Here is a 26,893-nt window from a genome sequence, read left to right as displayed (position 1 = left end):
TTGAACTGGCCCAAGGGCTCTTCCACCTCTGCGAAGTACGTATCGCATCTTAGTGCGATTTTTGCCCTCAAAACACCACGTATTGCAACCGGCGTCGCTTCCACCGCCAGTATTATGGAGTCGGTTTATTACCGCGAATTCGATACCAAAGAGGCTGCCCAAGCTGCCTGTCACGCCGTCGCCAAGGCCCAAGGCTTCGCCTTAGTCATACGATCGGGGAGGGCCAGCGCCTGCTATATGGCTTGCTCAAAGGCAGGCGAGTATCGCGATAACACTGACCCGGGCGCCCACAAGACGAAAAGCCGGCCTAATCAGTCCACGCAGAGGTCAGGATGCCCCTTCCGCCTAACCGTTAAGAAGAGCCGTACTAGTGGCGCCTGGACCCCAGTGCCGTCTCCTCCTCACGCGACCACGACCACCTTTTACGCCTGCTGTCACGCACAGTGGTTATCGCGCAGAGCTCATCGCCGAGCATCACGGTCATATCGTTGGCCTCTATAATACTGGTCTCAAGCCGTTCCAAATTGCTACCCACCTGCGCGGCCTAGCCCTCATCAAGAACCCCGACCTTAAGTTCATAACGGGGCAGCATATCCGCAACGCTATTGCTGCCTACCGCGTCAGGGAGCTCGCTGGCCGCACGCCCCTTCAATTCCTCTACGATCAGCTCAAGGACTTATCCCTCGGCTTCTTCTTCCGCGATACACGCGACCAGGAAGGGCGGCTGACCGGCCTCTTCATCGCACCGCGCACCGGCATTGAGCTTTGGCGGCGTTTTCCAAATATTCTCCTTTTGGACTGCACGTACAAGACCAATAGGTTCAAGATGCCTCTTCTCAATACGTGTGGATCAACCTCAGAAAAGAAGACCTTCTCTGTAGCCTCTGTCTTCCTTAGCGGAGAGGCAGAGCCGCAATACCGCTGGGCGCTGCAATGCCTACTTGACCTAGCAGCAGAGGAAGGCATTCCATTGCCTCGGGTCGTAGTCACTGACCGTGAGCTTGCCCTCATGAACGCCCTTGTTTCCTTCTCAGAGCTTGCACCAGTAATTCACTTATTATGCCGCTGGCATATCAACAAGAACGTTCTTGCCCAAAGCAAGCAATACTTTCCTAAGGCAACAAAGGACGGCAACCGCGTTATCCGTGCCCCTACATTCACGGCCTTCCTGAAAGAGTGGAACGAGCTCATCAACGCGCCTGATGAAGCTACATACGATATACGACTTCAGGCGTTCACGGCTCCAGACCATCACCCAAAGGCGGCAGTGGATTATGCGGTAAATACATGGCTCAAGCTCTGGAAGGATAAAATTGTGTTATATTGCGTTGACCGTCACCGTCATCTTGGCCATACGACGACCTCTATCGTTGAGGGCATGCATGCCACGATGAAGAAGTTCCTATGGTCGTCGACAGGTGATTTGACCTCCGTTTTGCAGCGTTTCCAAGCCTTCTGGGAGCATCAGTCAGATGAGATCCTCAATTTACAGCAGGCGGCTATACATAAGGTATCAACTTCTACCCTTCAGCCGATCTTTGCGAAAATCCGGCCAAATCTCTCTTCCTGGGCGGTACGGAAAATAGGGATCGAATTCCGTGCTGTGGGCAGAAACGTTGCTACAGATGACCGGGCACAGCAGCCGCCGCCTGGCAGTTGTGATCCTCTCCATCACTGTAGCTTTAAGTCCAGCCTTGGCTTGCCATGCCGTCACGATATCTTCAAGCGGCTCAAGGATGCCCGTGGCGCCGGCGTTGGTGCCCGTGGCGCTATTCCTTTCGAAATGACCGACGTTGACGAGTTCTGGCATCGCGAGCGGCAGCTTCGGGGCTCGAGCCTAACGACGCTCCACTCGATCCACTACCCGTACGCGGTAAAGGCCGGCCAAAGGCTCATCCAACCTCGAGAAAGGTGCCTGCAGCACAAGGCGTAAACCCTCTGCACATGAGATCGTTGGGAGGATCGAGCGTGCCGAGGCTATAAGGCCACCGCTGTCAACAGCGCCGGCGGCACTCACAAGCACGAAAAAACACGAGGCTGACAGCAAGGCTGGCGGCAAGGCAGGGCAGGGCAGCAGCACCGCTGTTAACGCCGCCGATGTGACGAGGCAGGCGTTGGAATACATTTACGCTAATGGCGACTCATACGAGCCAGGCACAGAGATGCCACGGGCATATCAGCGGCACCGCACGCCTGACTCTGACAATGAGCTTGCCGGCGCAGGCGAGACGCAGGGCACAATTCACTGTTATCAGGCCACGCAGCAGGCTACGCAGTGGAATACGCAGCGGATTACGATGCCTTCAACCCATCGCGGTCACAAAGAAGAGGATACAGAGGATGAAGATGACCCTAGCCGATTTTGATATGATGGACGAGGAGATGGAGGAAGAGGAGTGTTTAAGGGAGGAATTACATAAGGAAGGCCTCTTATAGCTACCGTCATTGCCATCGCCTTTTAATTGACGAAAGGACGCTCCGTACGACTCTAAGAATGTGCCTCTACTGTATGTATTGATGCATCTCGGCCAGCTTCAATTTGCCGCATCAACTTACAGCTGGCCTTGCTTGAGCGCGCCTTTAGGTCACGGTTGGGAATTTGCGGTATCGGCGCTCCTGCGCCACCAAGCCACACCACTCCACTTTTTGCTGTGCACATAGCGTAACCTGTTGTGCATATAACTAGTCCCTATTTGTAGGTAAATATGGCGGATGAAGCGCTCCTTTGATTTATGCAGGCCTGCGGAACTGTTCGCGCGATTGGGGGGGGTGAGATTTTGCTCTGATTTGTTAAACTCGGCGGGGTAAGCAGCCGCCGCCCAAACGACGCGACATCAGGTGCTTCGTGGAAGCTCCATAAATGATGCAAGGTATAGAGACATATTCTGTCGTACGAAGCTGGGCGAGAAGCAGGTGTCTCTACTCACTACGCCTCGGAAAGGAGGGGTTACTTTGCGGCTACTTTCGTACAGAGGTGATCACAGTTGCATGCGTAGTGCCTTGCCTTGAGGAACGAAGTGACGAACGGATCTTTCTTCCGCGTTTTCCCGCGCCCTACGTTAGCACTAACCACATCCCGCTCCGTGCTCTCCAGCTGAAGCCCAATATTTGCCCTTCATTTGCAATTATGTGAAGGGACCAATGTTTGTCACTACCGCGACTTCCAAGCCGTGCCCGACCCAGACAAGCTGTAACTCGAGGACAGTATCAATCCCGTCTTGCAAGGATCGCCGGGTCCTGTTGGGCACCTTGCAAGATTCGCCGCATGCGAACATATAGCCCAGGATCCTCTCGGCCCTGCCACGGCTTATCCCCTGGAAAGAGTTCCCGTCGCAGCCGGTTTACCCATTGAGCCAGAGGCTCGAAATAAGGGGTAAATGACTGGCCGATACGGTTGAGAAAATGCCGTTCATTGCCCACCAAGCCCGACTTGAGTTCTGCTAACTCTTCCACATCAACGTAGTTCCACTTGTCAAACCGACCAATCACCCTAGCATGTTCATCTGGTCCATTGTAATGAATACATACCCAAAAGAACACCCAGAAAAACGACTCCAGGTCATGCATGAAGGAGTGCTGGTCGCCCAATAAAGCTCCTATAGCCATAAATGCTCTCGTACCAGTCATTCCTTTTGCTCCTGAGGCACCTTGTCGTTGTTCTCGTATAGCAAGGTCTAGATCAATCAAGAAAGCTTGCCACGAAGGGTTCTCATCATCTTCATTGATCATGAGGTTGTTGATGGAGATGTCCCTGTGGAGAAGGCCCGCCTCATGCAACGACTGGTGACCTTCAATGCAGCTCTCCAGCGCAGCGAGCAGCGCCGTGCGAGATTTTGCCTTGTAGATTGGCTTTCCAAAGTCACGAAGAATGAGTCGCCGATGTACACGGTTTGGCAGGGCTCCGGTGCTTGCCTTGACTGGAGATATTGAACCGGATCTTTTGTTAGGCGGCAGAGCGGCATCGGTTTCGCTGGACGGTCGCTTCACACCAGCGCCGCTGCTTTGCCCTCTGCGTGACACACTTGACGCGCTCGTACCTGATGGCAACATCGCATGTCCTGATCGGTAATTTGTAGCTTTGGTGACATCCAGTCTCTTTCGAACATTGTTTTGGATGTCGTCATCCGCACTGCGGACGCGTACAGTCTCGTGGTGGTAGTATCGGGCAACATTAATAACACCTTTCTCAGTCGCTTCTTGGACAAGTATACCCTCTTCGTCTCGGTCCGTGTACTGCCAGGAGTCCTTGATAACAAGCGGCGTCTGGGGGTCTTCTTTGCGATGTGCTTTCCAACAGGTTGTCGCCCGACCGGCAATGCACCGCGCTCGCTTCATAACATCATCAATGATGAGACGCTCTGTTTTGTCGTTTCGTTCGATCTCGATATACTGCTGGCCGCCGGATGTTATAATGGTGGGATCAAAACCAAGCATCTCCTTATTCATTCGCAGAAATCCCAGGATTGTCGTCGCAAACTGTAGCGCACCATGCTTCTTGTTGATGTCGAATTGTTCGGAGGCGATCCCCCCAAGCCGGTCAAACTCCCATACCCTCATAAGCGACCCGCAGAGGGTGAAGCCCAAAACGAATCGACGAGTGTCTTGAGCCGCGAATACCTCTCTTGCATACCTTGCGAGATCAATCCATGCAATCGATGCTATGTCGGCCTTCGGGTTGCTTTTCAGTTCGCCAGCAATGAGGATGTGCGACCAACGATATCTCAAATCCTCAGGATTGGGATCACATGTGATGTCGTTATTGACAAAACCGATGTCCATGCTGCGCTTGCCTATAGAGCCAACTAGTGGTGTCCTCGGCTGCGCCAGCAGCTTTCGCCGAGCCGCCGGACGCGAAATGCGATCGCCTGCGAATTCTTCCAGCTTCGGGATTAGGCCGCCGAACCAAGTCAGCACATCGCTCTCTTTGGCACCTGCCGGCCATCCACTCCACCCGTCCTTGAAGAGTGGGTTGTCGCCTTCTGTACAGCTGCGGAAGACTGCCTCAGAAACCACGTCGAGGTCTGGCACGTCTCCAAATAAGGCTTTGTGGAAATTGGGAACTCCGACATAGACATGTTCGAGCTCCAACTTCAGTATCGGGTCGACATTCTGGCGGGATTCTGACGAGTTCACGAGGCCGCTCGTGTTCTGACTCAGCGGCGTTTGTTGGATTGACGAGAGTATCGGTCGGGGAGGCGGGGTGGATTCGGCGACTGCGCTGTAGACCTGGTTCCAAATAAGGGAATCGTCGGGTTTGTCGGCGAGAGCCACATTTAACAGCGGTTTGGTACGGTCGACATCGAACTCGCCGGAGTTGACAGCTGAGTTGAGCCGTAGCAAGTCGCCGTATAAGTTCCTGTCCCCACTGGCGGAGCAAAGGAGACGCGAAGCACGAAGTGATTGGAGTGCCGAAAGGAGATCAAGTGTGAGGGTTTGGAGATCTTCGAACTGGTTAGAGAAGTGCAAGGGACGGGGTAGTGGGACATGCCTTCTCGACCTAGCTCATCAAGAGCGTCTGGGGACCGCAGGATGCTACTGCCATCACAGATCGACCTAAACGAAGCACGGAAGACGTCGAGACCGTTTCCAATGGGAAAATCCTTGATAATCTTTGAGCGGTTCTGATCCGTCATGGCGGCCGCCTCGTCGTTGCGATGTCGTGGTCCGGATGGAAGGGAGTGTTGAGGTTTTGCTGGGTAAAAACGCGTCTGGCCAGCACGTCCTGTCTGGGGCAGTGGCGGAGCGCTTCAGCCGCGATTTGGTGGGGCGGGTAGTACCGCACTATCAGACTTGCGCGGTTATGACACGAGCAAGTGTTATTTCGTAGCCTCGCTGTTGACTTCCCATCCTTCTTCTCGCCAGCGCCGCCAGAGCATAGCCACGTCCACCCCGTGTCTCGCCTGGTCGACTTTTAGCCGAAGTGGCCTACTCTTGCGATGTGATTATCAAACAGCCCCGCGAGTCACGAACATTTTGTCGCCTGGGTGAATGGACGATATCGAAGATCGGTCGATAGGGAATTCCTATAGATCTCCATTCAGCGAAAATAATTCGATCGACGACCGAGGAGTGCGAGCAATTGGGGAGCTCCATCACGGAAGATCCGGCTGAGGCCGTGATCATGGTGGGGCCGCCCACCCCAACGCTCACGAAAGATCGAGTCGCGCCGCGAAGCCTAGCAGAAGGATCCGCGACACCACGCGACAGCTTGAAGAATTAGCGGATAGGACGACGCGAAGCGCCAGAATCGCAACGCGTGCGACGTCAGCTGAGGCCACGACCAACGTGTCAACGAAGGCAAGACGATGCTCCAAATGACCTTAAACCTGCCGGACGCGTCCCGTCAAACTATAATTTATGCGTGCCAGACGAAGAGGTGGTCGAAGCGTCGGCTGGGGATCGGGCCAGAAATGTGCCTCATACCGCAGTAGCTCAACTAGCCAGCTTTTGCCTGTTGAGTCTTCGATCCGAGGCGCTCAGTGGAAATTCACTCGACCTGGCATTGCAAAAGGCAAGAGAGGGTCTGGAAAAATGGGGGGAACCATACGAGGATGTGGTGCGTCTTCTCGAGGCAGAGGGTGCGGATTCGTCGTCGCCGTCGTCATTGCAAGAGACGGAGGGCTCGGAGTTTCAGTCCGTTGAAGGCCCAACCAACTGAGTGTACCCACTGCGATTGAGGTCATCGTACATGACCGCGGCAGTTCGTCGCAGAAATGAGGACGACAACGAGGACGACAACGAGGATGGCCCGAAAATGATCCATCCCGGACTTGTACAAGAAACGACACGAATGAGCCCAGGAAAGGTCCATCGAGCGGCAGCTACCAGGAGACCGAAACGTCCGATCCGGGACCCGCCAGGCAATACTGCACGCAGGCCTGCTTGTTGAGCCTCAAGAGAGGCTGGGATCTCGACGGCAATTGCCCCAACGCGCCCTCGCATCGCACCACCGAAGGCGGTATCCGACACCCCATCGACGCTGGCGAGTTCACCCGCCTGGTGGGCGAGCGGCTGCGCCGGAATACTTATCGAAACTACAAGGCGCTGGACGGCCAGGGCAAGGTTGGGGCGACTGGGTTGCTCTTCAAGTTAGAGCTGGCGTCGTATGGCTACTCATTCGTCGGCAAGGGAACGCTGTCGGATCATCTATACCGCCTGGAGCACGAGAGCCGTATCTACGCGCATCTCGACAAGCTCCAGGGCGAGGTGGTGCCGGTCCACTTTGACATCGTCCGACTGGCTAGGAGTTACGTCCTCCCTGGCGGGGTAAGGGTCGTCCACATGATGCTAATGTCGTGGGGCGGCGAAGTGGCCGTGGAGGTGGGGGTGCCGGACCTAGCGGCTGAGGTGAAGCGTTCTTCGCAGGCCGTCTGGGCCGAGGGTGTCGACCACGGTGACGAGCGCGAACCCAACCTGCTTTGGAACGACGAGCGCCACCGCGTCATGCTCGTCGACTTCGACCGCGCCAACCTCATCCCAGCTCCCAAACACAAGCAGCTATTCCAGTTATCCCGGGATAAGAGGAAGCGGCAGAGAGACGGGTTTGGAGCTCGTAGCAGGAAACGTGGCTTGCTACGAGATCATTTGCAAGTTGTGGAATAGGCTTTCGTATATTTTCCGTTCCTGCTGCTCGAAGCCTTACTGCTCCAAACTGGCGGGACGTGAAGTTTCAGCCAAACAAGCCACTATAGCTACCCTAATTTTTCCCTCAACCGGACCGCTTGACCTCAGCGCAGATATTGAATGGGGCATGAGTCCGACCGAGAGCTTCCGCAACCGCCCTGGTGATCATGATTGCAAGCAATCGTGCCGCGACTCCGGTGTTTGTTGGCCCGGCTTCGGTCCACATGCTCCTAAACAACCTTCATTACAGGCGAGTGATAACTGTGACCGCGCGGTTACTGGCCACTACGAGATTCCAGCAACAACGCATGAATGGTTGCTGGCACTGTGGCTGGGCGGTTACCAGCAGCACCTAGCGACCAGGAACAAGAGCCTAAAGGCGACTGGCACCTGTAAATTGCCGCCAACCTCTGACATGGGTAACCAGCAATCCCAGGCCAGCAGCCACTGCACCTGGGCGGTTACTGGCACCCGAGGCTCTGCTCGGCTGGGTGCTCTTGCTGCCTGTCTTACAAGGTGCTAGCGCCTACGCTTATTTAAACACGCGGGGCTGGTGTCGCCCATGGCCCGCTGCTGGTACCCTCTGGCCGCGCACACCACCCGCGGGAAGACGAACGACAGTCGACACTGCATACGGTGCGTTCCGAACTCAACCGACATCCTCCTCGAACGAACAGCACCGGAGGATTGAGGAGCTCCATCATGGAAGAGCCAGCCGAGGCCGTGATCATGGTGGGGCAGGGCGCGCCGCCCGCTCCAACGCCCACGAAAAAAAATCGAGTCGCGTCACGAGACCTAGCAGCAAGATTCGGGAAGCCACGCGACAACTTGAAGATACAGCGGATAGGACAAAGCGGAGCGCCAGAATTGCAACGCGTTTAGCGCCAGATGAAGTCACGACCAATAACACGACCGATTTGCAGAGGCTCAGCAGCAGCAGCAGCAGCAGCGTCAACGAAGGCAGGGCTACCGGTATGCTCCAGACCGCCTTGGACCTGCTGAGTGTATCCAGTGAAGGGAAAGGAGCAAGGGGGATAGGGTTGTCTTGGCATAACCTCGCTATTCTACTCCGACTCGGTATCCAGGTCGAAATGACCAGATCTTGCCATCTCCTTTTCCCACGCTACCTGACCGAACTCATCCACAATGAGCTCTTCGGCCTCTTCCAATGCCCGTTTGCCCCGGAGATCGTCAATATATGCCCAGGTTGGCTTCCAAATGACCTTATATTCGATGGATCCGTTCCATGCCTTTCGTACCTCCCCCAAACGTAAGAACTCGTATTCCTGACTGCTACAAGTCGCAATGCGCTTCTTCTGGAAACGGTTTGAAGCAGTGGTAGCAGGGCGTGGCGCAACCTTCCTCTTCCGCTGGCTTCGGCGTGGTTGGGTTACCCCGGACTGTTCACAGTTTGTGATCGCTTCGGAAAGCGCCTGATGCTGGGACTTTGGGCAATGAGGCTCAAGATTTCTGTTCTCTGCAAAAAGTTGTGAGAAATGCAAGCGTAGGTTGCAGGTATGGGAACTCGTGTTACCTTGATGTGCCGAAACGCTGCGTCGACGTGGCTCAGTTTGTTCGCTGATGACTCTTTCATACTCGGAGAAAAGAGTTTGAAGACGATTGGCGTCCATGGCTGGGCCTGTGACGGGTGTTGGGGATCGCATGAGGGACTGGGGTGATCTCTCCCCCTTAGTCTCTGGGTTCGTCGACTTCGTGACAGGAACGCTAGATTCAACGTCGGGGGTCTTATAACCAGGCTCCGAGATGGTCTGGCTGGACTTGTCAGTACCTCCCGTTTCGCTGCTGGAGCCAGAGTCGCTGTTCCTCGAACTGGCTGGCGAGGGAGATACAGTCGAGCAAGGGAGGGTCCACCTGACAGCAGATTGATTGGATGGATGACCTCGATCGGGAGAGGGCCAGCGGTATGTTCTCTTCAAAGTCATACGGTCCATCTTCACAGTCGTCGTAGGAAACAAAGGCTTGGAAGAGAATGGTTAAGTGGTGAGGAATTCGGCAGATCCATGGCCTTCTTATGGACAAATCCACCCACCCATGGCCGTAGCTGAATGAGAGAGAAGAGAAACACCGGGGCCAACTTTGCCGAAGTCATCGCCGTGACGTGTCAGTGCCCCCTCCTCTGCAGGCGCAGCCCTTCCACGGCAGGTGACAAGCCGGCAAGGCCAACAGGCCCCCCTGTACCTTTTCCACTTTCCACACTCTCGCGTCTCGACTCCCACTGGCCACCAGCCCCCTCTTCCTTCGCGAACCTCGCTTACCCTGTTCCCCCCGAGTTGAGGGGTCGCAAAGCTGCAGCGGAGGAGGGGACCAAGCACCCAATCTCAGAGTGCTCCGGATAAGCCGCTCGTCCAGGCAAGATCACCGGACCATCTAACCCACGAACATCATCGTGGGACAACCAATAGTCAGGCGCTCAGGCACGCGCCGTGGCGCGGCGGAAAGCTGCGCACCCGAAACTCGTACGATTCGGCACGGCCTGCGAGATTAAGGAAGGATCATCCGACCTTCATGCGGCCACAGGAACAGACCTAGGGTGGACGAAGACGGAGATAGCATCGAGCCACGAATCGCAACATCGAGGGATGGCGTGAGCCGCGATTGTGGTCGCAGATTGCGGGGCCCATGTCGGTGGCATTCTTGTCGGAAGACGGCCTGTTGCTGTGATGCCAATCGAGGAGGTTCCAACAGCCAACGCCGAAGCAGGCCGGTGTTCCATTAGTGGTCGTCTCGGGCGCGCCGAGGGACTTTTGATGGAGCTAACGGAGACGATGGAAGGTCAGCTGGCCTGATCTCTGCATGTGTTCGTATGCAGCATGCCTTGCGAAGGCAAGGCAGACTTTGCCACGTCATCCGATCCCAGAATAGCGGACAATATTGCAGCGGAAGCCTGTGGGTCATCGCGGGCATGGCGGCAACCAAATCACAGGGCAGGATCCAAGGATCTGGCGGGTAGCCGTGATCGCGTCAAGCTGTTGCCAGAGTATGGAGGTTGAGAGTCGGGGGAAACCACGTCCACATCGGCGAGTGAAGGCCCCTTCGATTCAGGGCGTTGAAGCAACAAGAGGAGCCCTATCCCTCCCCTAAGCCAAGGTGAAGGACCAAAGGGACAAAAGACATGGCTGATGAAGCGGACATGCAGAACCCAGGGGCATCAGAACTCAGCTGAACATGCAGAGTAGGAGTCGAGAGGGTCGTGTGAGCGGAGCAGAGTTAGGCAAAGGACGGGGCTGTGCATCAGAGATGGCCGGCCGACAGGGATAATGGTGAGAGAAAGAAAGAGGAATACAAGGAGAACCGAGAGGAAGGGGTAAGGGAGTGTGGGTGTTCTTATAGCAATCCGGGATGCAGCGACGGGCCAAAAGGGGAAGGGCTTGCCCAAAGCGGAAGGCGGTGGGGGGCGGCGGGGAATTTGCAACGACCGACTTTACAGGGGAGGCGGATATAACCTCTCCTGAAAGGAGTCTGCCGAAAACAAGATCCCAGATTCGACGAGAGGCCGTGGCACTCAAAAGAGCAGAGAAGCAGCGAGCAGAGCTGGAATGGCGGCAAAGAGAAGAACAGCGCATGGCAGAACGTCTGAAGAAGCGAGGAGAGTGGCAGGAAGGAAAGAGCCATGGTAGCAAGGACGCTTCTCCAGCCTAATACAGACCTGTACGACTTCGACCCGAAAAAGCTTACCTTCCGACAGGCGATGGAAGGCAGTGAGAAGGATCAATGGGTAGGAGCTATAGATGAGGAAGTTCAGAATCTCATTCGACGACAGACATTCTCGGAGGAAATCAACGAAGTTGACGTGCACGGAGAAGAAGTAGTTGATGCCAAGCTTGTGTTTTATCACAAGAAAGACAAAGAAGGGAGATACTACGGTATAAAGCACGTCTAGTCGCGAGAGGTTCACACAGAAACACGGGATCAATTACGAGAAACCTTCGCACCCACGATCCGGCTCGATGCGATGAGGATCATTCTAGCTTTAGCGGCGAAGAAAGGCTGGAAGGTATACCAGATGGATGCTGTGGCTGCGTTCCTTGCAGCAGACCTAAAGGAAAGGATCTTCATGAAAGTGCCAACTGAGCTCCAGCAATATTTCGGGAAATACGTTCAGATCCTGAAGAGTTTGTACGGATTGAAGCAAGCTGCAAGGATGTGGTATTTGCTAATATCAGGATATCTCAAGGAGATTGGTTTCTCACCGATGACAGTGGACCCGACAATATTCAGACATACAGAGTCGGGGGTAATCATCGGCGTGCACGTGGATGACTTTATGATTACAGGGGGGAACGAGGTTGCCATTGAACGGGTCAAGGAAAAGCTGAAGGGAAGATTTGAGATGAAAGACCTCGGAGAAGCAGAGAACATTCTCGGAATTCGGATTCAAAGGCACAAAGGAAAGCTGATGATTCATCAATCACAATTTGCGAAGGAAATCGTGGCAGAATTTCTCTACGACGACTCAATGAAGCACGCAACCCCCATGGAACCTGGAGCTATACGGAAGCTCGTTGAGGAACCGGGACGGCCTCTGAACCATGACGAATGGTTGAAATACGTGGAATTGCTCGGAAAGCTGATTTGGCTATGCAATACGAGGTTCGACATTATATTCGCAGTTAACAGAATGGCATCTTTCACGGTAGAGGCATGCTGGAACCACTGGAAGGCTTTGCTACGAATATTGGGTTATGTCGGCAGGACTATTCACCACGGTATCACATATGGCGGAAATAATGAGCACGCACAAGGAGTCGAAGGCAGCGATATCGACTATTATTCCATTGACCACAACATCGAAGGGCACGTCGGCTCTGCAGGCCTACAAGATGGAGAAGCGTTCTCTGACACCGACTACGCTACTGATCCAAGGGACCGGAAGAGTATCCTGGGGTTCGTCTTTATGGTCTACGGAGGCGCCGTCATGACGTATAGCAAGAAGATGAAATCAGTGGCAAGATCTACGACAGAAGCAGAGTATGTTGGGATGGGGAGGCCACAAAGCTGCTCTCTGGGGACGTCGACTACTTGCAGAACTGGAAGGAAAGGGGGAGCAAACAGTGCCACTACTGCTTGGAGATAATAAGGGAGCTGTGCAGCTGACCCGAGGAGTATCGAACACGTCGAAAATCAAGCATGTTGATATAGCATTTCATCACGTCGTTGATGAGGTCAAGGAAGGAGAATCCAAGTCTACTGGGTTCCAGGGAGAATATGCTAGCAGATGGGATGACCAAGCCTCTGCCTAGGGAGGCTTTCGAGAGGAACAGGAGGAGGATTGGAATTGGACCCATACGCTATGAATAGCGTTGCAGTTGAAGTCTGACAGCTCTAGGGTGTGTTGACTTGATATGAGACATGGACCAAGACATGTTTAGGCAGCAGTTACAAGTGGTGAGTCACTGGATAGTGGCACGGACGTGCCACTATGTATATATGTATGTTGAGAGCTGTCAGACAGAATTGAATAGAAGTAAGTTCAATCGCAACAGTTGTAACCAAGGGTTGAATTAATCCCCAGTAGTTGATTGTTAGCTTCCTGGAGCCTTGAGGCAAAGTTCATGACCCCCTTGCAGTTTTCAAGGGATAGCTCATGGTATTTACGATCCAGTTCCTGGTAATTGGCACTCCCGGTGGGCTTGTAGTGTTCCTCAATGGTTTCTAGGACGATATGTAGTCGGTTGAATGGTTTCCCGTCTATGGATTTGACGGTTTCTCGAGCATTGAAGCCAATGGTGGCGCGTACGCAATTACATGCGTTGTCCTGCTTCTCTTCCCACTTCTCAAGGACATTGGCGTACTCGCGCTTAGTGTCCGATTGCAACCTGACGGGTGGCTCCTTGAGAGCATTGAAGAGTCGACCGTAGTTGTGAGTGCTCAGGAAGTCTGTGATCCCTCTGTGCCATTCGATATATTGGTCAGGGGATTCAAGCTTGGGGATCTTCTGTAGGCCTGATGCAGTGCTGTCCATCCTAGAGGCGGTCAGAAGGTAGAGTAATGGGTAGAAGGATAAACTGATTTGCAATGGAGGGAGACTCTAAAGCATGACATCTCATGGCAGTGGAAAACTTCTCTTCTCCTTATCAGGGAGTTGTGTTCCTTTCCATCTTCTAGTTGTCAGAGAGGACCGGGTGCAGCCACGGGCAGGAATGTGACGATGTCTAGAGCCATAAGTTGGAATGCCTTCAAGTAGCATACCCGCGCAACGCGAGAGATATCTGCTGGCGATGGAGGCCGTGAAGTTTTTCCCCTTAACGACGACGAAATGGATCAGGAATGTTGATCTCTGTGACTCATTAGTCGAAGATTGGCTGAAAATGGCAACACTTAGCGTTTGAGAGCCAATCCGGGCTCATAACCTGTCAAAAGGAAATGAGAGATGCCATGCATATAACGGTTATAGAGAGTCTATTATCCTTAACCACTGCCCAAGTCAAGGGGACGAAGGTCCCAGTTATATATATACACAAGAACGGTGCCCATGTGGGTCGAGACACCTCCTCGACTGGGGCGGAATGTCGTTTGACAGGTATCACAATTTATGCCCCATGGTTTAAGCGAAACTATATATTCATCGTCATCCCCGATACTTGGACTTTCCTTGGATACGACCATGTCCAGCTGGTCATCTGCGACCAGATTGCGGCCGATGCGTAATTGCCTCAAAAAGACGGAACATCACGATTGATGGGCAGGAACGGTACGACCGTGCTCTGAGGTGAAAACTTCTTACAGCTCAACTTTCCGCGACCGTACGGTCAAGCTTCGTCAAAGTGATATCCCGGAGCTGAAGCCTCCGTGTGGGACGGGGTACCGTGACGCCCAACCGGTTAGTGGAGATACATGGTGTGGAGACACATGGTTTCAGGGAAGCTGCGCGACGCGCACGTGACCAGTCGCGTCTTTTGATTCTAGTTACTTGTTTACCTCTCCTCGGTTTCTCGTTTTCCTCTACCAACAATCAATCAGCCCATGCTCACTGTTCAAACCCAGAATGACCCTTTCAAAGCAACAGATCAGCATCATCTCAGAGAACCCGCTCAATGATACCTTAGATCGTTTCCGGATCAAGCTAGGCGATTGCGACCAAAGCGACCAATTACTGTGGGATGAGATTGCAAGTCTCGTCGGAGCGTTGGTTAGCTCTACGGCGGCATTCCGCCTCCCTTCTCCAGACGCAAGCGGCAATGTGGCTACAAGGCTCTTCTCAATACAGCAGCGTGTTCGAGGAGGCGGGATGACTCTTGAGCCATTCCGCCCTCTCATTTCCTCTGTCGTGGACAATGCTCCTGACGTCAACATTTGGGATGCCGTCCTCAGTCTCATCGACACCCTCAACTCCCTCACTCCTCCTCCATCCAGCATCGTCCCAACCTACAAGGGAACACCCGTCAAGACCAGCTCGAGCCGACTTGCCGATAGCGAAACGCGCGACATTGTCGAAAGGGAGCTCTTCTTCGAGATAAAAGACTGCACCTTTCGCAATGTGGGGGGATTCTGCGACAAGTTTTTCGACTCCAAGAGCTGGCGCAACGAACAGAAAGAGATGCTTAATAGGATGATCGTGGCGCACGATGGAAAGAAGTGGACGAACTTTCCGTCCACTCCCGATGAAAAACCGGTCTGGACATGGCTCTGTGCGCTTGAAGAACGCTTCTTGACTGATGCACCCCACAAGTTATACACCACCCGAACCGCTAACCAGTTCAAGGAACGGAAAGGCCAGATGGATATCTTCTTTCAGATGCCAGACAGGGAAGCTAACAGCACCTTTACATACAAGGACGTTCTTGTCGTTGGAGAGCAAAAGAAGTCATACGACGCGAGCCGGTTCAAGGCGGATCTCCTCCAACTTACTCGCTATGTACGGGTGTCTTTGCCGACCAGCCAACGCGCCGTTTCGTCCACGCGTTCTCCCTCAGCTCTTCCAAGATGGAGCTCTGGGTCTTCGATCGGTCCGGGCCGTATAGCTCAGGGTTATTCGATATTCACGACGAGCCAGACAAGTTCGCGCGAGCTCTTGTTGGATATGCTACGATGAGTGACGATGCGATGGGCCTGGACACGTTCATCGAGCGAGAGGGGGGCCATCGCCATGCCACTTTGGAGGACACAAACGGCAACGAAACAAGAGTCATGCTGGAGGAGCTGATAGTCAGACAGCGCGCTATCGTGTGTCGCGGGACTACGTGCTACTGCACACGGAACGGGCATGTTGCTAAGTTCTCCTGGGCATCAGATAAGCGGAAACCCGAGGTGGACCATCTCGAGCTGGCAGGAGAGAAGGGTGTCAAGGGGGTGGCGAGAGTGGTGGCGCACCGTCAAATCACCAACATTGCAGACATGCGGAAGGGACTGGAGTTTCCAAAACCTCACCCGTTTCGGGATGAAGACGTTTATTTCAGGGATCTACCATCGGCCGTAGGAAGCACGAGCACAGCAAGTCGCAAGCGAAAATCATCCTCTGACAACACATCTGACAACACCTCTGGATCCAAGAGGCGGCGGTCCAACAGCCAGAAACCGAAGCTGGCTAAGGAAATCAAGGAGCAGCTGTCGATCGGCAAGACCAAACCAAGCTTGTATACTTCTACGGGCGAGGATCCATTTGAGAACAGGATCTATTCGTGCCTCGTCGTCTCACCAGCCGGCCGTGTCATCAGCGATTTCAAGACGATCAAGGAACTGCTCCAGTCGATGCGAGATGCGATCAGGGCACACCAATCTCTGTATGTGACCGGCAAGATTCTCCACCGCGACGTCTCTTCAAACAATATCATTATTACGAAACCTGAACTGGCGGATGGCTTCAAGGGCATGCTCATCGACCTTGACCTGGCCAAAGTGAGAGACAGTGGCCCGAGCGGAGCGCGGCACCAGACCGGCACGATGCAGTTTATGGCGGTCGAGGTGCTGCGCGAGGCCGATCACACCTACCGACACGATCTGGAGTCGTTCTTCTACGTCCTGATTTGGATGTGTGTGCGTGAATCATGGACCAAGAAGCAGTTTAGCCGTGGAGAGGGGCCCCCTAAGGAGAGTCTTCTTCGGAGATGGGAAGTCGGCAGCTTCAAGTATATTGCGGCTGCTAAAGAAGGCGATATGACCGTCAATAGGCTTGAAGAGATTATGGGCGAGTTTCCAGAGTCGTTGGATGTTGTCAAGCCGCTCTGTTTGAGGATCAGATCGATAATGTTTGGAGACACAGCGAGGCTTAACTTTGGAACCCCTGTAGGGGATTCAGACCAACTTTACAAGCCCCTCGTAGCTGCCTACGATGATACTATCAGCGAGCTCTAGAGAATAGCGGGTTTGTCTCTGGCGGTGAGATGGGGAACTGGCGGATGGCATGAGAAATGCTTTTTGGCCTTTTTTTTACCTCAGATAATCAGGACGAAGAAGTGGAACTGGATTTCACTCCTCATCGCAGGCCCTCGGATACCACTTACTACTGTGGCACCTGCCAATTCATCTACCAGACTTCGGCCATATACAAACAAATCCCGACGGTCAACGGGACCGATGAAGAGCAAGCTGTCGACACAACTGATTATGGAATTGCACTGATCGCCCACGCCATCTAACCCACACTCCAACTCTAGTCGGTTCCTTAAGGCCTGTACGGTCCCGTTCAACTTATCCCTTGACGGCGCATATTTCACTGAGCCCAACATCCTCGGGCCGCGTTCTAGGCAATAGCGACATTCTCCGTGTCGTCATGACCCTGCCGCTCTTGTTCCCAAAGTATCGTTCCGACTCGAAGCTCCACTGGACGTTGGCGCGAACCCAGTTTCCCATCCCGTCCACGTAGGTTTCAATGTCCAGATCAACCTGGCCCCCAGCGGGGATGGTCTCGTACACTTCCTAAACTGCCGTACGGTCGCGGCGTGGTAGTCGGCGGCCCAGTTCATCGCGCCCTGGACATCCAAGTGGAGCTGGTCCATGGCAATCGCAACGATGTTGTGCTTGTCGTCTCCACATGCCTGTTCCTTGTTGTAGGACGCCATGTCCTTAAGAGTTGCGGGTCAATAAAACATCGAGATTAAGAACAAGTAATCATGGATAGCCCTCCCTCGTTCTGGAGACAGTGCTTACATTATCAATAAGTATCAGGTCGGTACACAACAGTGACAGCTTCTCTATGGTTGGGTGCTGCAAAACCTCACGGGGGAGTTCCATTCCAAACTCAAAAATCATCAAGGATGGCTTGAGGCCGACGGTGACCCGGCGAAGGGCGAAGTAGCTATTTATATCCCGCAGACGGGGCTTGTCGCGGTCCTCTGCTTGCGCGGCGAGCCCCTGCAGCCAGCCATCGAAGGCCTCGATAAATCGTTCCTGTGATGACAGAGTCACTGACTTTCTGGCGAGGATCCAAAACCTGTTCGAGAGACGAAGTTCAGCTCGCTTGAATTCGTAAACCAAATTATACGTTCGGCCGGGACAGCAAGACTTACTGTCGTGCGATCTCCCCACCTACCCATTCATCATGCGCCCTGGGCTTATCCGCATTGCGGAGAGCATCCACCACGGCGTTGCTCATCTCCCGCACCTCGGATGCAGTCGCCACGTCGGTGAGGTCGTCGAGGACGAAAAGATGTTCATGAGGTCGCAGCTCGTGCGGAAGCGCTCTATAATTTTTCGCAGGCGTCAGCATTTACTCGCACCAAGGTAATGGGGACTCAGGTCTCGGATCCAGACTCAGCCGACCTTTATCGAGATCCGGATAGGCCAGCCCTGCAAGCAGACCTGGAGGCAAAGCAGCACGGTCAGGCCCAGAATGCTTCTCAGCTGCCTTCTCGGGCAGGTAGCCGATCTCACCGAACTTATTCGTCGCAAAAATGCGCTGCGCCTTCTGCCCCAGGGTCCCGAAGTTTGCAAACCATGCTGCGGACTGCTCGCTTACTTCATCATAAAAAGGGTTCTGACGCCGCGATTGCCATGGCCAAAGTGCCAAGGTATCTGGCAGGGCTATTTGCTGATGCATGGTGGGAAAGGTTACAGGGGCAACTCGCGCGGCACACGTTGGGGCGGAAATATGAAGTGCTCACTAACGTTATATATGTATACGGCTCGTTATAATGGACAGGTCACTGGCACCCGTCACATGATTTGATGCTGCTCGTCATCTGGGGCAAGAGCATACAAGTTCCTTGGCCATCAAGATAATTTCCGACAAAGCCCCGGTCTGCTACGCTAGCTCATCAAATCTTGAGACAAGATAGCCCGCCCGCCCGCACTTTAAGGGAATTCGCTTTGACTCACCTACTAAAGTGGTGTCTCACAAACCCATGACTCCGGAGTCCCAGCCACGCTGTTTCTTTTCGTATTTTCAGCTTTCACGACGTGGTGCTTTCGTATTTCGTATACATCCTCAACCCAGCCCTGTCCCCCTTGTAGCTACGACTCCTGGGAATCCGAGACAATGTTGTGCAAAATTCTAGCAGCAGCTCTCACGAAGAGAGCATGCAAGTGGGCATTGATTGTTTTAATAATAGGTGTGTTTTTGTTGTATTCCGTCGTGTCTGTCCCTCTTGCAATGCCCTCTTCTAGGCTCCCTATTTATATCCCTTGGTTCCCTATTGATATCCCCTTTTCAGTTGTATAGGTACAATATCTAGAAGGCTGGGCTCCTTTCCCCAGCCCCCCCTTTGCATACTGACTTTCCCTAGTCGCCGAGGGCTCTTTCAGCTTCCCCCGTATATGCAGTCTCTCTACAGCCTATGTGGCTGCCTAATGCAGTCTCCTAATAGCCTTCTGCAGCCTCAGAACTCTCTGCAGGCTGCCTCTCTGTCTAGCCTGTCAGGGCCCTTAGCTGTATACCCTTATGGTCACCCGAGCTCAAGATCTCAGACGTGCTTCGCGACAGCGGGGAGCCGGGCAAGGCCACGTTTTCGCACCAGTTGGTAGCGACTTGTACAATACGAACACAAAACGAACACAGAACGTACTCGGGGGGTTGACTAAGGGACTTAGGCCCCCCCTCTCCTCAACCCCCCGAGTAGAGCCCATCTGTAAGTTACTTCACTGCTTCGTTGCATAGCGCCATATAATTTCATGGACCATGTTTGGCCCCTATGGCGGCCCTTGTGATGCAATTTTTGTTGGCATCCAAGCCTATCAAGTATCAACCAGGTCGCCATACTGCGGCCTCCCTGTCAAACGACATTCCGCCCCAGTCGAGGAGGTGTCTCGACCCACATGGGCACCGTTCTTGTGTATATAACTGGGACCTTCGTCCCCTTGACTTGGGCAGTGGTCAAGGCCAATAGACTCTATAACCGTCATATGCATGGCATCTCTCATTTCCTCTTGACACTCCCGACGCTACTATGGTACGAATAGCAGAGTTTCACGGTTGTGTGGATGCATGCATTATTGGAGTCGAGGATGAGTCGGTGGTGTTGATGCTGCTATTCGAAGGAAAACGGTAGTTGGGTCCAACCTTAAAAAGGAACGTGTCACTCAACGGTGGCGGGAAACATTACCGGACCTAATTTGTATGGAAAAAGGGTTCTAGAGCCAGCCCCGGTTCCTACAAAAAGTCCGAGCTACCTCCCCTTCGTCGATGGATGGGGCAAACTGCCTGAGGAGCCCGACACCGGACAGTAACGACAAGAATTGGACTGTTATTGTTGTATGTCAAGTAACCATACATTTCTAATATGAATGTCCTCATATATATTGTATTGTCACAACGTCGGAGCCAGCCAACAGATAGTATCGGTACAAATATGGGGCGGCTATGGCACAACGAACCCGGGGGTGTAGATCGGAGGGGCCCATGATTCCATCATTGATCTTTATTCTTCCCGTTTCAATCCCAAGAGATGAATCATTAATATACTAGTGTCCTTTTATCATCTTTCGAGCTACTTCCAAGCTGTCCCAGAGGTCGTCTTCCATCCAACACGAATCGGCTTCCTTGGCGCTTGGAGGCTCCTTTAGCCGTCATCAGCGATATGGATTCGTCCATCAGGAAACTGGATAGAGTTTCACTTTGATGTCCGGCTTAACCCATAGTACATAGTACTTGCTGTCTTGTAGGAGGTCACCTGGGTCATTGACCACCTCGACGTCGAAGGAGAAGAGGAGTTTAGCCAAGGTAATCCGCATCTCCAAGTACGCCATAGCTTTACCCAAGCACTGGTAAGCTCCTCCACTGAAAGCAAGCATCGGTGGCGGCCCATTCTTGCCTTGGAGCGATGGCTCTTCCAACCAACGCTCGGGCCGAAACTGCTGGGGTGACGGATATGTTGCCGGGTTTCGTGATGCACTGAAGAGGTGCGTTCCGACTACGACGCCTTGAGGGATGTATTCGCCCTCAATGACTGCTCCCGGGGAAATTCTTGGTAGACCCATTGCCACTGGGGGATACATGCGAAGGGTCTCTTCGATTATCGCTTGGAGGAGGCACAGCGATGACGTGCTTGTCCCAGTGATGTCGTCATATGAGCTGAATGAACTCCGTATCTCCTCTTTCAGTTTCGCGCGGTATCCAGGGTTTGCATGGAGATAGTAAAGGACAGCAGTCATTATCGTCGCTGTTGTCTCCCCTCCAGCCACCGTCAGAAATCTCCCTTCTGCTACGAGGTAGCCCTGCGAGAATTCTCCACTGCGGAGGATGTTTGCAAAGAAGTCTTCCCTGCTGTGTGAGTTACCTGTCTCCATCCGCTGGAGCACTTTTTGCTTGGTGAGCGCCGTGTGCTGCGCGAACATCTTCCCGGCATTCCTCGGGAGCATGAAAGGGAGCAACAGCGAGACAACAGGGGACCTGGCTCGCAACCCGTCGACCAGGAATACGAAAAGCCATTTGGGATCAAGGAGCAAGGAACCCAGAAGCTCGACTTCCAATCTTGGACCGCATTGAATGAGTCGCCAAATGCCAGCTCTCCTGAAGGGAAGTAATAAGCACTCTATACTTGAGCGATTCAAACGTGGAGTGGAGGCAGCAGCGTACCAATAATGTCGAAAGTCAGCCAAGTGAAAGCCTCGCCCATCAAAATCCCACCGTCATCCTTCTCACTGCACCCGCGAAGCTGGTCGATGAATAGGTCCACAAGGCTATGGATCACGTTCTCCTGAGATCTGAGAGCTGAGGTACTGAATCCGGGAGCCAGCCTCTTACGAGCGATGGCGTGTTGTTCTTTATCCCGTATATGCCCCACTGGAGATGCTTTGCCAAAGTGCTCGTAAAGCTGCTCTTTACGAATAGGCTTGAATTGATGGTTCGAAAAGCGCCGGCGGAGTCAAAAGACAGTTCGTTTGGAGAAATGCGGACAATAGGGCCTATTGATGAATGCTTTAGCTTTGACGAACGGATCAATGGTCGACCATACGTGCAGCCGAAAAGTTAGTCAGACATACCGTATTTCCGATGCAGATCTTGAATTACAAGAGCTGACCGGCCACTGAATAGTGTCCAAATGATCCAAAGCTGTTTTGCACTGTTAATATGCTAGCAGTCCCAAGTGCTGGATATTTCGGTGGCGTTTCACCTCTGAGATAGCAGCCAGCCTCGGGCCTGGAAACTTGGCGGCCGGGTGATAGAACAAGGCATATATACACCAGCCTGTCCAGTACACAAAACCCTGGCCATCAGTTAGATTGCTCGGAATCGCGGCCTGGATTGCGTGCATACCAGCATTAGGGCTGCCGGGAGCGCGATACTCAGTGAAACCATCGTCGGTAATGCGGGAAGAGGTGGGCAAATGTGTGACAAGTGCGAAGGGAATTCAGGGTATGGCCGGTCTACAAATACCGGAGACGTGGCCAGTCTGCGCGGCTGCGCCAAAGGAGCCTTGAGGTTCGAGGCAGGCAGGAATCAGCATTGGCTTGCAAGAGTGGTTTCCTTTTTTTTTTGGAGAAGCTATACCTTACATGTCTCATTAGCTGAAATTTGTTGCGCCATGTCTCGGGGAGTTCCTTTCCATTTCCAGGGCGCTGCATGCACGCACTGCATCAGTCGGACGGCCCGCTGCGTGCCTCTTGCATACATAGCTGGAGGCAAGGCCACACTCATAGGTAATTGATAGATTTGTCAAGCCATATTCCGTCCGTCGCAGTCGAGGAGGCATTCCGACCCACTTGGGCACGGTTGTGCTGTTGTGACATATAACTGACCCTCGCCCGCCTGGCTTGGGCGGTGTTTAGAGAGGAGAGACTCTCTCTCTCTATGGCTCGCGCATGCATGGCATCTTTCCGTTCAATTTTGACAAGGATCAACGTTCCTTCACCTCCATCTTTTGGCAAGTGCCATCAACTTTCCCTTGTCACCTCAACAACAATATTAGGAAAATCCGCCACGATGGACCCGGTAACCCAATCAACACTTGCCGTGAGCCGGTCCTCTCCTATAGAGGCCGTGCCCGAGGGACGAAGCCGACTGCTTGACATTCCGCACTATTACCTGGCCATTTTCATCTTGCCGACACTTTGGTTAACCATCCCACACACTCGGCGGCCCCGGCTATACCAGACACGATGGTTGGTGGCGGCAGCCGTGGCCGCCATCAATGTTCGCAACTTGTTCCAACCAGGCAGCACCGCCGTGGCTTACTCTATTTTTTCCGCCACAATTGGCACGTGGGGGACTATGATATGCATGAACTTCTTGATCTGGTCGCGGCCGCAGTTTGATGCGGCCAGGGTTCTAAAGTTGTCGAGACGAACGGAAAAGCGAAAGGGCTGGGCCAGCGATGCGGAGGACAGCGCCAATAGTTCCAGTAACGCGCACCAACCGAATGGCACTCAACAGAAGAGGCTACCCAAGCAGAATGGCGTGGCAATCCCCTGTCCACGTCTTGAAGGAAAGGGAGGAGATGAGTTCGATTACGTCTGGCAACGCTTCCCTGAGGATGGGCCGTTCCTGGAGAGGCTTGGCTGGGTCATAGATCTCATGTTGACTCCCCGAGGTTCAGGTAGGATCGCCCCTGATTGCAAGCACACTGCCAGTGAAGATTCGCGGGGGGTATTTGGTGGTCGTAGTTAACAGGCTCTAGGTTGGAACTGGTCCATCTCTTCTATTCCGCGGCCATATATCCCCCAGCATGTCCAGGACGGGGAAAGGGTCGCCATGGAGTCCATGCCGCGAATAACCAAGAGCGGTTTGCAGCGCTCTACCTCTGAGACTGAGTTTGTCTATACCAAGTTAAAGACCATCATCGGCTCCTACGTACTGCTAGATCTCACGTTTATCCTGACAGAAAAGGATCCGTACTTCGCTGTCGGTCCGGATCACTCTCAGCAGCTCCTACTATCCTTTCAGGGCTTGCGGCCGTGGCTCCTCTTCGGTTATCGGGAAATCGTATCGCTAATAATCTGCTTGAGCCATATCTCATACGGGTATAGCCTCATCGATCTGGCGCGGTATTGGACGCTAACGACGCTATTTCCCTCTCGAGGCGGATTATGGATGCACTCATCGACGTTTGGGTCCCTTTCCCAGATCCTCGATCGCGGCCTCTCCGGCTGGTGGGGCGCGTTCTGGCATCAGACATTCCGGGTCCCATTCCTCGCCCCGGCAACGTTTCTGATCAGAGAGGGCTACATCGAGGCGGGTACGCCGGCGGCGGAGGCGATGTCTCTGCTTGTGTCGTTTCTCCAGTCGGGCTTGCTCCACGCATCGGGCAGTCTTTCGTCCGTAGCCAACACCAAGCCGTGGCAACCTCTACAATTTTTCCTCCTCCAAGCAGTAGGCATCGTTATTCAGCGTGCCGCTGGCGAGCTGCTGCGGCCACGTCTCCCACCACTGCCAGAACGGCTGCGAAGGGGTGCCAACTTGGTGTTCACGGTGCTCTGGCTGCATCTGACGGTAATGCTATACTTCGATGATGTCGCATCCACGGGGTTGTGGGTGAAGCAGGCTGTTCCCGTCTCCCTGTTTCGAGGATTTGGGGTGCGGTCTCCTAAGGATCATTGGTGGCGGGAGGATGGCCATAACCCTGCCTGGTGGCAGACCATACCTGCTGCGGTAGTAGCGGTCTTTTTAGCGTCGGCTCTTTCCTACGTGTTCATCTCGCCAGGAAAGCATCCGGGGCCTGCACTGTAAGGCGCACACAACTAAACAGAGAGTGAAGAACGAGGGTCAATCACTTAATTCATTGATCTCTGAAGATCTGTGAAAGGCTGGCCCGGAGTTTATTCAACAAGCAGGTGCCTAGGTGTTGTCTATCTAGAGCTAAGGAGGAAAGAAGCTGAACTCGAGGCGTAGCCTCGAGTGCAGCTATATTGCCCTTCTCGGAATGTTCTCGCAGCTTCTGGGTCCGCGGGCGGCCGGTGTTGCCACCGGAGCACGACCCACCGGACCCGGTACAACCGGGTCCACCAGCCGGGCACAGCCCGTGACAAGATCCCATAAAATCCCGAGAATAGGCACCCTTCTTATATTATAGCATCCTCCGTTTCCTGACGGCCTACTCCGAGACATCTCGGAGGTATTCCTTCTCCTAGCGCGTGACATGCACTCACCGCCAGAGACACTGAAACACGACGCCCGGAGAGTTGAGAATATATCCAGCGCGATGTGCCTAAAGCAGCAGAAGGATGCCGCTTTTCTGCATATCTGCTAGGAGAATACAGACACCATTCTCGTACTAGAGTCGTACCAGAGATACGAGAGACCATCGGTTGAGTCTCGAGGCAGAGCCTGTTGGAGTCTGGGTGATGAAAGCAAGTCGCATTTTACGGGAAGGAGCTCGTTAGAATGCGTTGCCTCGATGGGGAATATCTATAACCTTCGCTGAGCCCAATATACCACTTCCTTCACCTTCTATGGGATAGCTCTGTCGCTTAAAATGGCGAGTTAGTTGGTCTCACAGCGTGAGCGGATATCAGGGAACTCGACGTTATTGTCATGCCAACCTCTTTCGATGTACGACATGGATCTCCGAAAGGGAAAGCATAATGAAGTGAAATCAAACCAAGATGGGAAATCTACCTAAGACGGAAGTCGATGTCAGATGGCGACCAATGGAAGCCGAACCTATCAGCAGTATGCGCTACGATCGAATTCGCGATAACAACCGGAAGACTAGATACGGATAAATGACAATACTGGCAAACCAGAGTGCATAATATTAACATCATATATAGCCTCTCATCGAGAGATCGGGCTTTAGCTGCTGAGAATAGGATGCTGAACACTTGGAGAAATTGGCCTTTAAGCAGGCCTGTCAACGGCGAAAATGGAGGTCGAAGAGTAGGGCAAGAGTAAAACGTTTGTGGGGCTTGCTGAGTGTTGAAGTCGAAAGTGGAGGATGCAAATCTCACGAAGAGAGGATGCAAGTGGGCATTGATTGTGTAACGATCGGTGTGATCTGTTCTCTTGCAATGCCCTCTTCTAGGCTCCCTATTTATATCCCCTTTTCAGTTGTATAGGCACAATATCTAGGGGGCTGGGCTCCTTTCCCCAGCCCCCCCTTTGCATACTGACTTTCCCTAGTCGCCGAGGGTTCTTTCAGCTTCCCCCGTATATGCAGTCTCTCTACAGCCTATGTGGCTGCCTAATGCGGTCTCCTAATAGCTTTCTGCAGCCTCAGAACTCTCTGCAGGCTGCCTTTCTGTCTAGCCTGTCGGGGCCCTTAGCTATATACCCCTTATGGTCACCCCGAGCTCAAGATCTCAGACGTGCTTCGTGACAGCAAATAGCCTAGTGTGGCGGCCCTCTACATTGGGTCAATCCCCTCCGGGCGAAATAAATTGCATTGCATTGCATCAGTCGTAGGGGTAGAAGCCAGAAGTCGTCCCCCCGTATTCGTAGTCTAGTAATGCGGCACTACAAGGGGGGTCTCAAAAATGACCACGATTCTCGCCCTTGTTCCACAGTGAAGTGGGGGCTTTATCCCATTTACTAATACGAGGTCCCCGAGACACGAGATGCCTTATCGCTACTTCTCCTACTCGTGCCCGCCCCCACTTTAAGGGGATTCGCTTTGGCTCACCCACTTTTTTAAGTGGGTGAGCCAAAGCGAATCCCCTTAAAGTGGGGGCGGGCACGAGTAGCAGCCTAGAGCCCCAAGCATGAGAGGAAAGGATATTCTTGTAAAAGAGAGGGTAGTTATCCATCCACCACTTTCTACTATCCATCCACCAAATTTGCGTAGGGAAGTACCGAGTACCTACCCAAGGGTTACCAAATTGAGCCCTCTAAGTCCGGCACAACAGCCTGCTGTGCCGGATTGGCAATGCTTATAAGCGCCGCAGGCCAGCAGAAAATGCCTCTAAATTTACTGAGCAGCTCGGGTTTTGCCCCGAGCGAACG

The 26,893-nt window shown here is 53.4% G+C and overlaps 8 protein-coding genes across 8 annotated transcripts; 3 read left to right on the top strand and 5 right to left on the bottom strand.

The window, feature by feature from the left end:
• Window positions 1-3,207: 3,207 nt before the first annotated feature.
• On the bottom strand, window positions 3,208-5,633 carry HRG_07145 (serine/threonine-protein kinase; the record flags this gene model as incomplete). The annotated part of the gene is made up of 7 exons (XM_044865616.1): window positions 3,208-3,360; window positions 3,529-3,596; window positions 3,648-3,917; window positions 3,990-4,129; window positions 4,331-5,148; window positions 5,227-5,441; window positions 5,489-5,633. 7 exons carry the CDS (start codon window positions 5,631-5,633, stop codon window positions 3,208-3,210), a joined length of 1,809 nt encoding a protein of 602 aa, XP_044719578.1.
• Window positions 5,634-6,688: 1,055 nt separating this feature from the next.
• HRG_07144 (metalloprotease-like protein) lies at window positions 6,689-7,602 on the top strand (the record flags this gene model as incomplete). The annotated part of the gene is made up of 2 exons (XM_044865615.1): window positions 6,689-6,772; window positions 6,829-7,602. The coding sequence occupies 2 exons, from the start codon at window positions 6,689-6,691 to the stop codon at window positions 7,600-7,602; spliced, it is 858 nt and encodes a 285-aa protein (XP_044719577.1).
• Window positions 7,603-8,687: 1,085 nt separating this feature from the next.
• HRG_07143 (uncharacterized protein) lies at window positions 8,688-9,254 on the bottom strand (the record flags this gene model as incomplete). Its single annotated transcript, XM_044865614.1, has 2 exons — window positions 8,688-9,100; window positions 9,158-9,254. The coding sequence occupies 2 exons, from the start codon at window positions 9,252-9,254 to the stop codon at window positions 8,688-8,690; spliced, it is 510 nt and encodes a 169-aa protein (XP_044719576.1).
• Window positions 9,255-13,114: 3,860 nt separating this feature from the next.
• Window positions 13,115-13,606, bottom strand: HRG_07142 (uncharacterized protein; the record flags this gene model as incomplete). Its single annotated transcript, XM_044865613.1, has 1 exon — window positions 13,115-13,606. One exon carries the CDS (start codon window positions 13,604-13,606, stop codon window positions 13,115-13,117), a length of 492 nt encoding a protein of 163 aa, XP_044719575.1.
• Window positions 13,607-14,629: 1,023 nt separating this feature from the next.
• Window positions 14,630-16,935, top strand: HRG_07141 (kinase; the record flags this gene model as incomplete). The annotated part of the gene is made up of 4 exons (XM_044865612.1): window positions 14,630-15,499; window positions 15,568-15,676; window positions 15,875-16,056; window positions 16,135-16,935. The coding sequence occupies 4 exons, from the start codon at window positions 14,630-14,632 to the stop codon at window positions 16,933-16,935; spliced, it is 1,962 nt and encodes a 653-aa protein (XP_044719574.1).
• A 336-nt stretch (window positions 16,936-17,271) lies between these two features.
• HRG_07140 (delta(6)-protoilludene synthase) lies at window positions 17,272-18,619 on the bottom strand (the record flags this gene model as incomplete). The annotated part of the gene is made up of 7 exons (XM_044865611.1): window positions 17,272-17,466; window positions 17,514-17,645; window positions 17,731-18,013; window positions 18,090-18,128; window positions 18,185-18,263; window positions 18,343-18,381; window positions 18,454-18,619. The coding sequence occupies 7 exons, from the start codon at window positions 18,617-18,619 to the stop codon at window positions 17,272-17,274; spliced, it is 933 nt and encodes a 310-aa protein (XP_044719573.1).
• Window positions 18,620-20,607: 1,988 nt separating this feature from the next.
• Window positions 20,608-21,351, bottom strand: HRG_07139 (cytochrome p450 domain-containing protein; the record flags this gene model as incomplete). The annotated part of the gene is made up of 1 exon (XM_044865610.1): window positions 20,608-21,351. The coding sequence occupies one exon, from the start codon at window positions 21,349-21,351 to the stop codon at window positions 20,608-20,610; it is 744 nt and encodes a 247-aa protein (XP_044719572.1).
• A 2,356-nt stretch (window positions 21,352-23,707) lies between these two features.
• Window positions 23,708-24,682, top strand: HRG_07138 (membrane bound o-acyl transferase family domain-containing protein; the record flags this gene model as incomplete). Its single annotated transcript, XM_044865609.1, has 1 exon — window positions 23,708-24,682. One exon carries the CDS (start codon window positions 23,708-23,710, stop codon window positions 24,680-24,682), a length of 975 nt encoding a protein of 324 aa, XP_044719571.1.
• Between the last annotated feature and the right edge of the window lie 2,211 nt (window positions 24,683-26,893).

Source organism: Hirsutella rhossiliensis, assembly GCF_020360975.1.
Source record: "Hirsutella rhossiliensis strain HR02 chromosome Unknown scaffold00007, whole genome shotgun sequence".
Classification (NCBI taxonomy): Eukaryota; Fungi; Ascomycota; class Sordariomycetes; order Hypocreales; family Ophiocordycipitaceae; genus Hirsutella; species Hirsutella rhossiliensis.
This window is presented reverse-complemented; position numbering and strand designations above follow the sequence as displayed.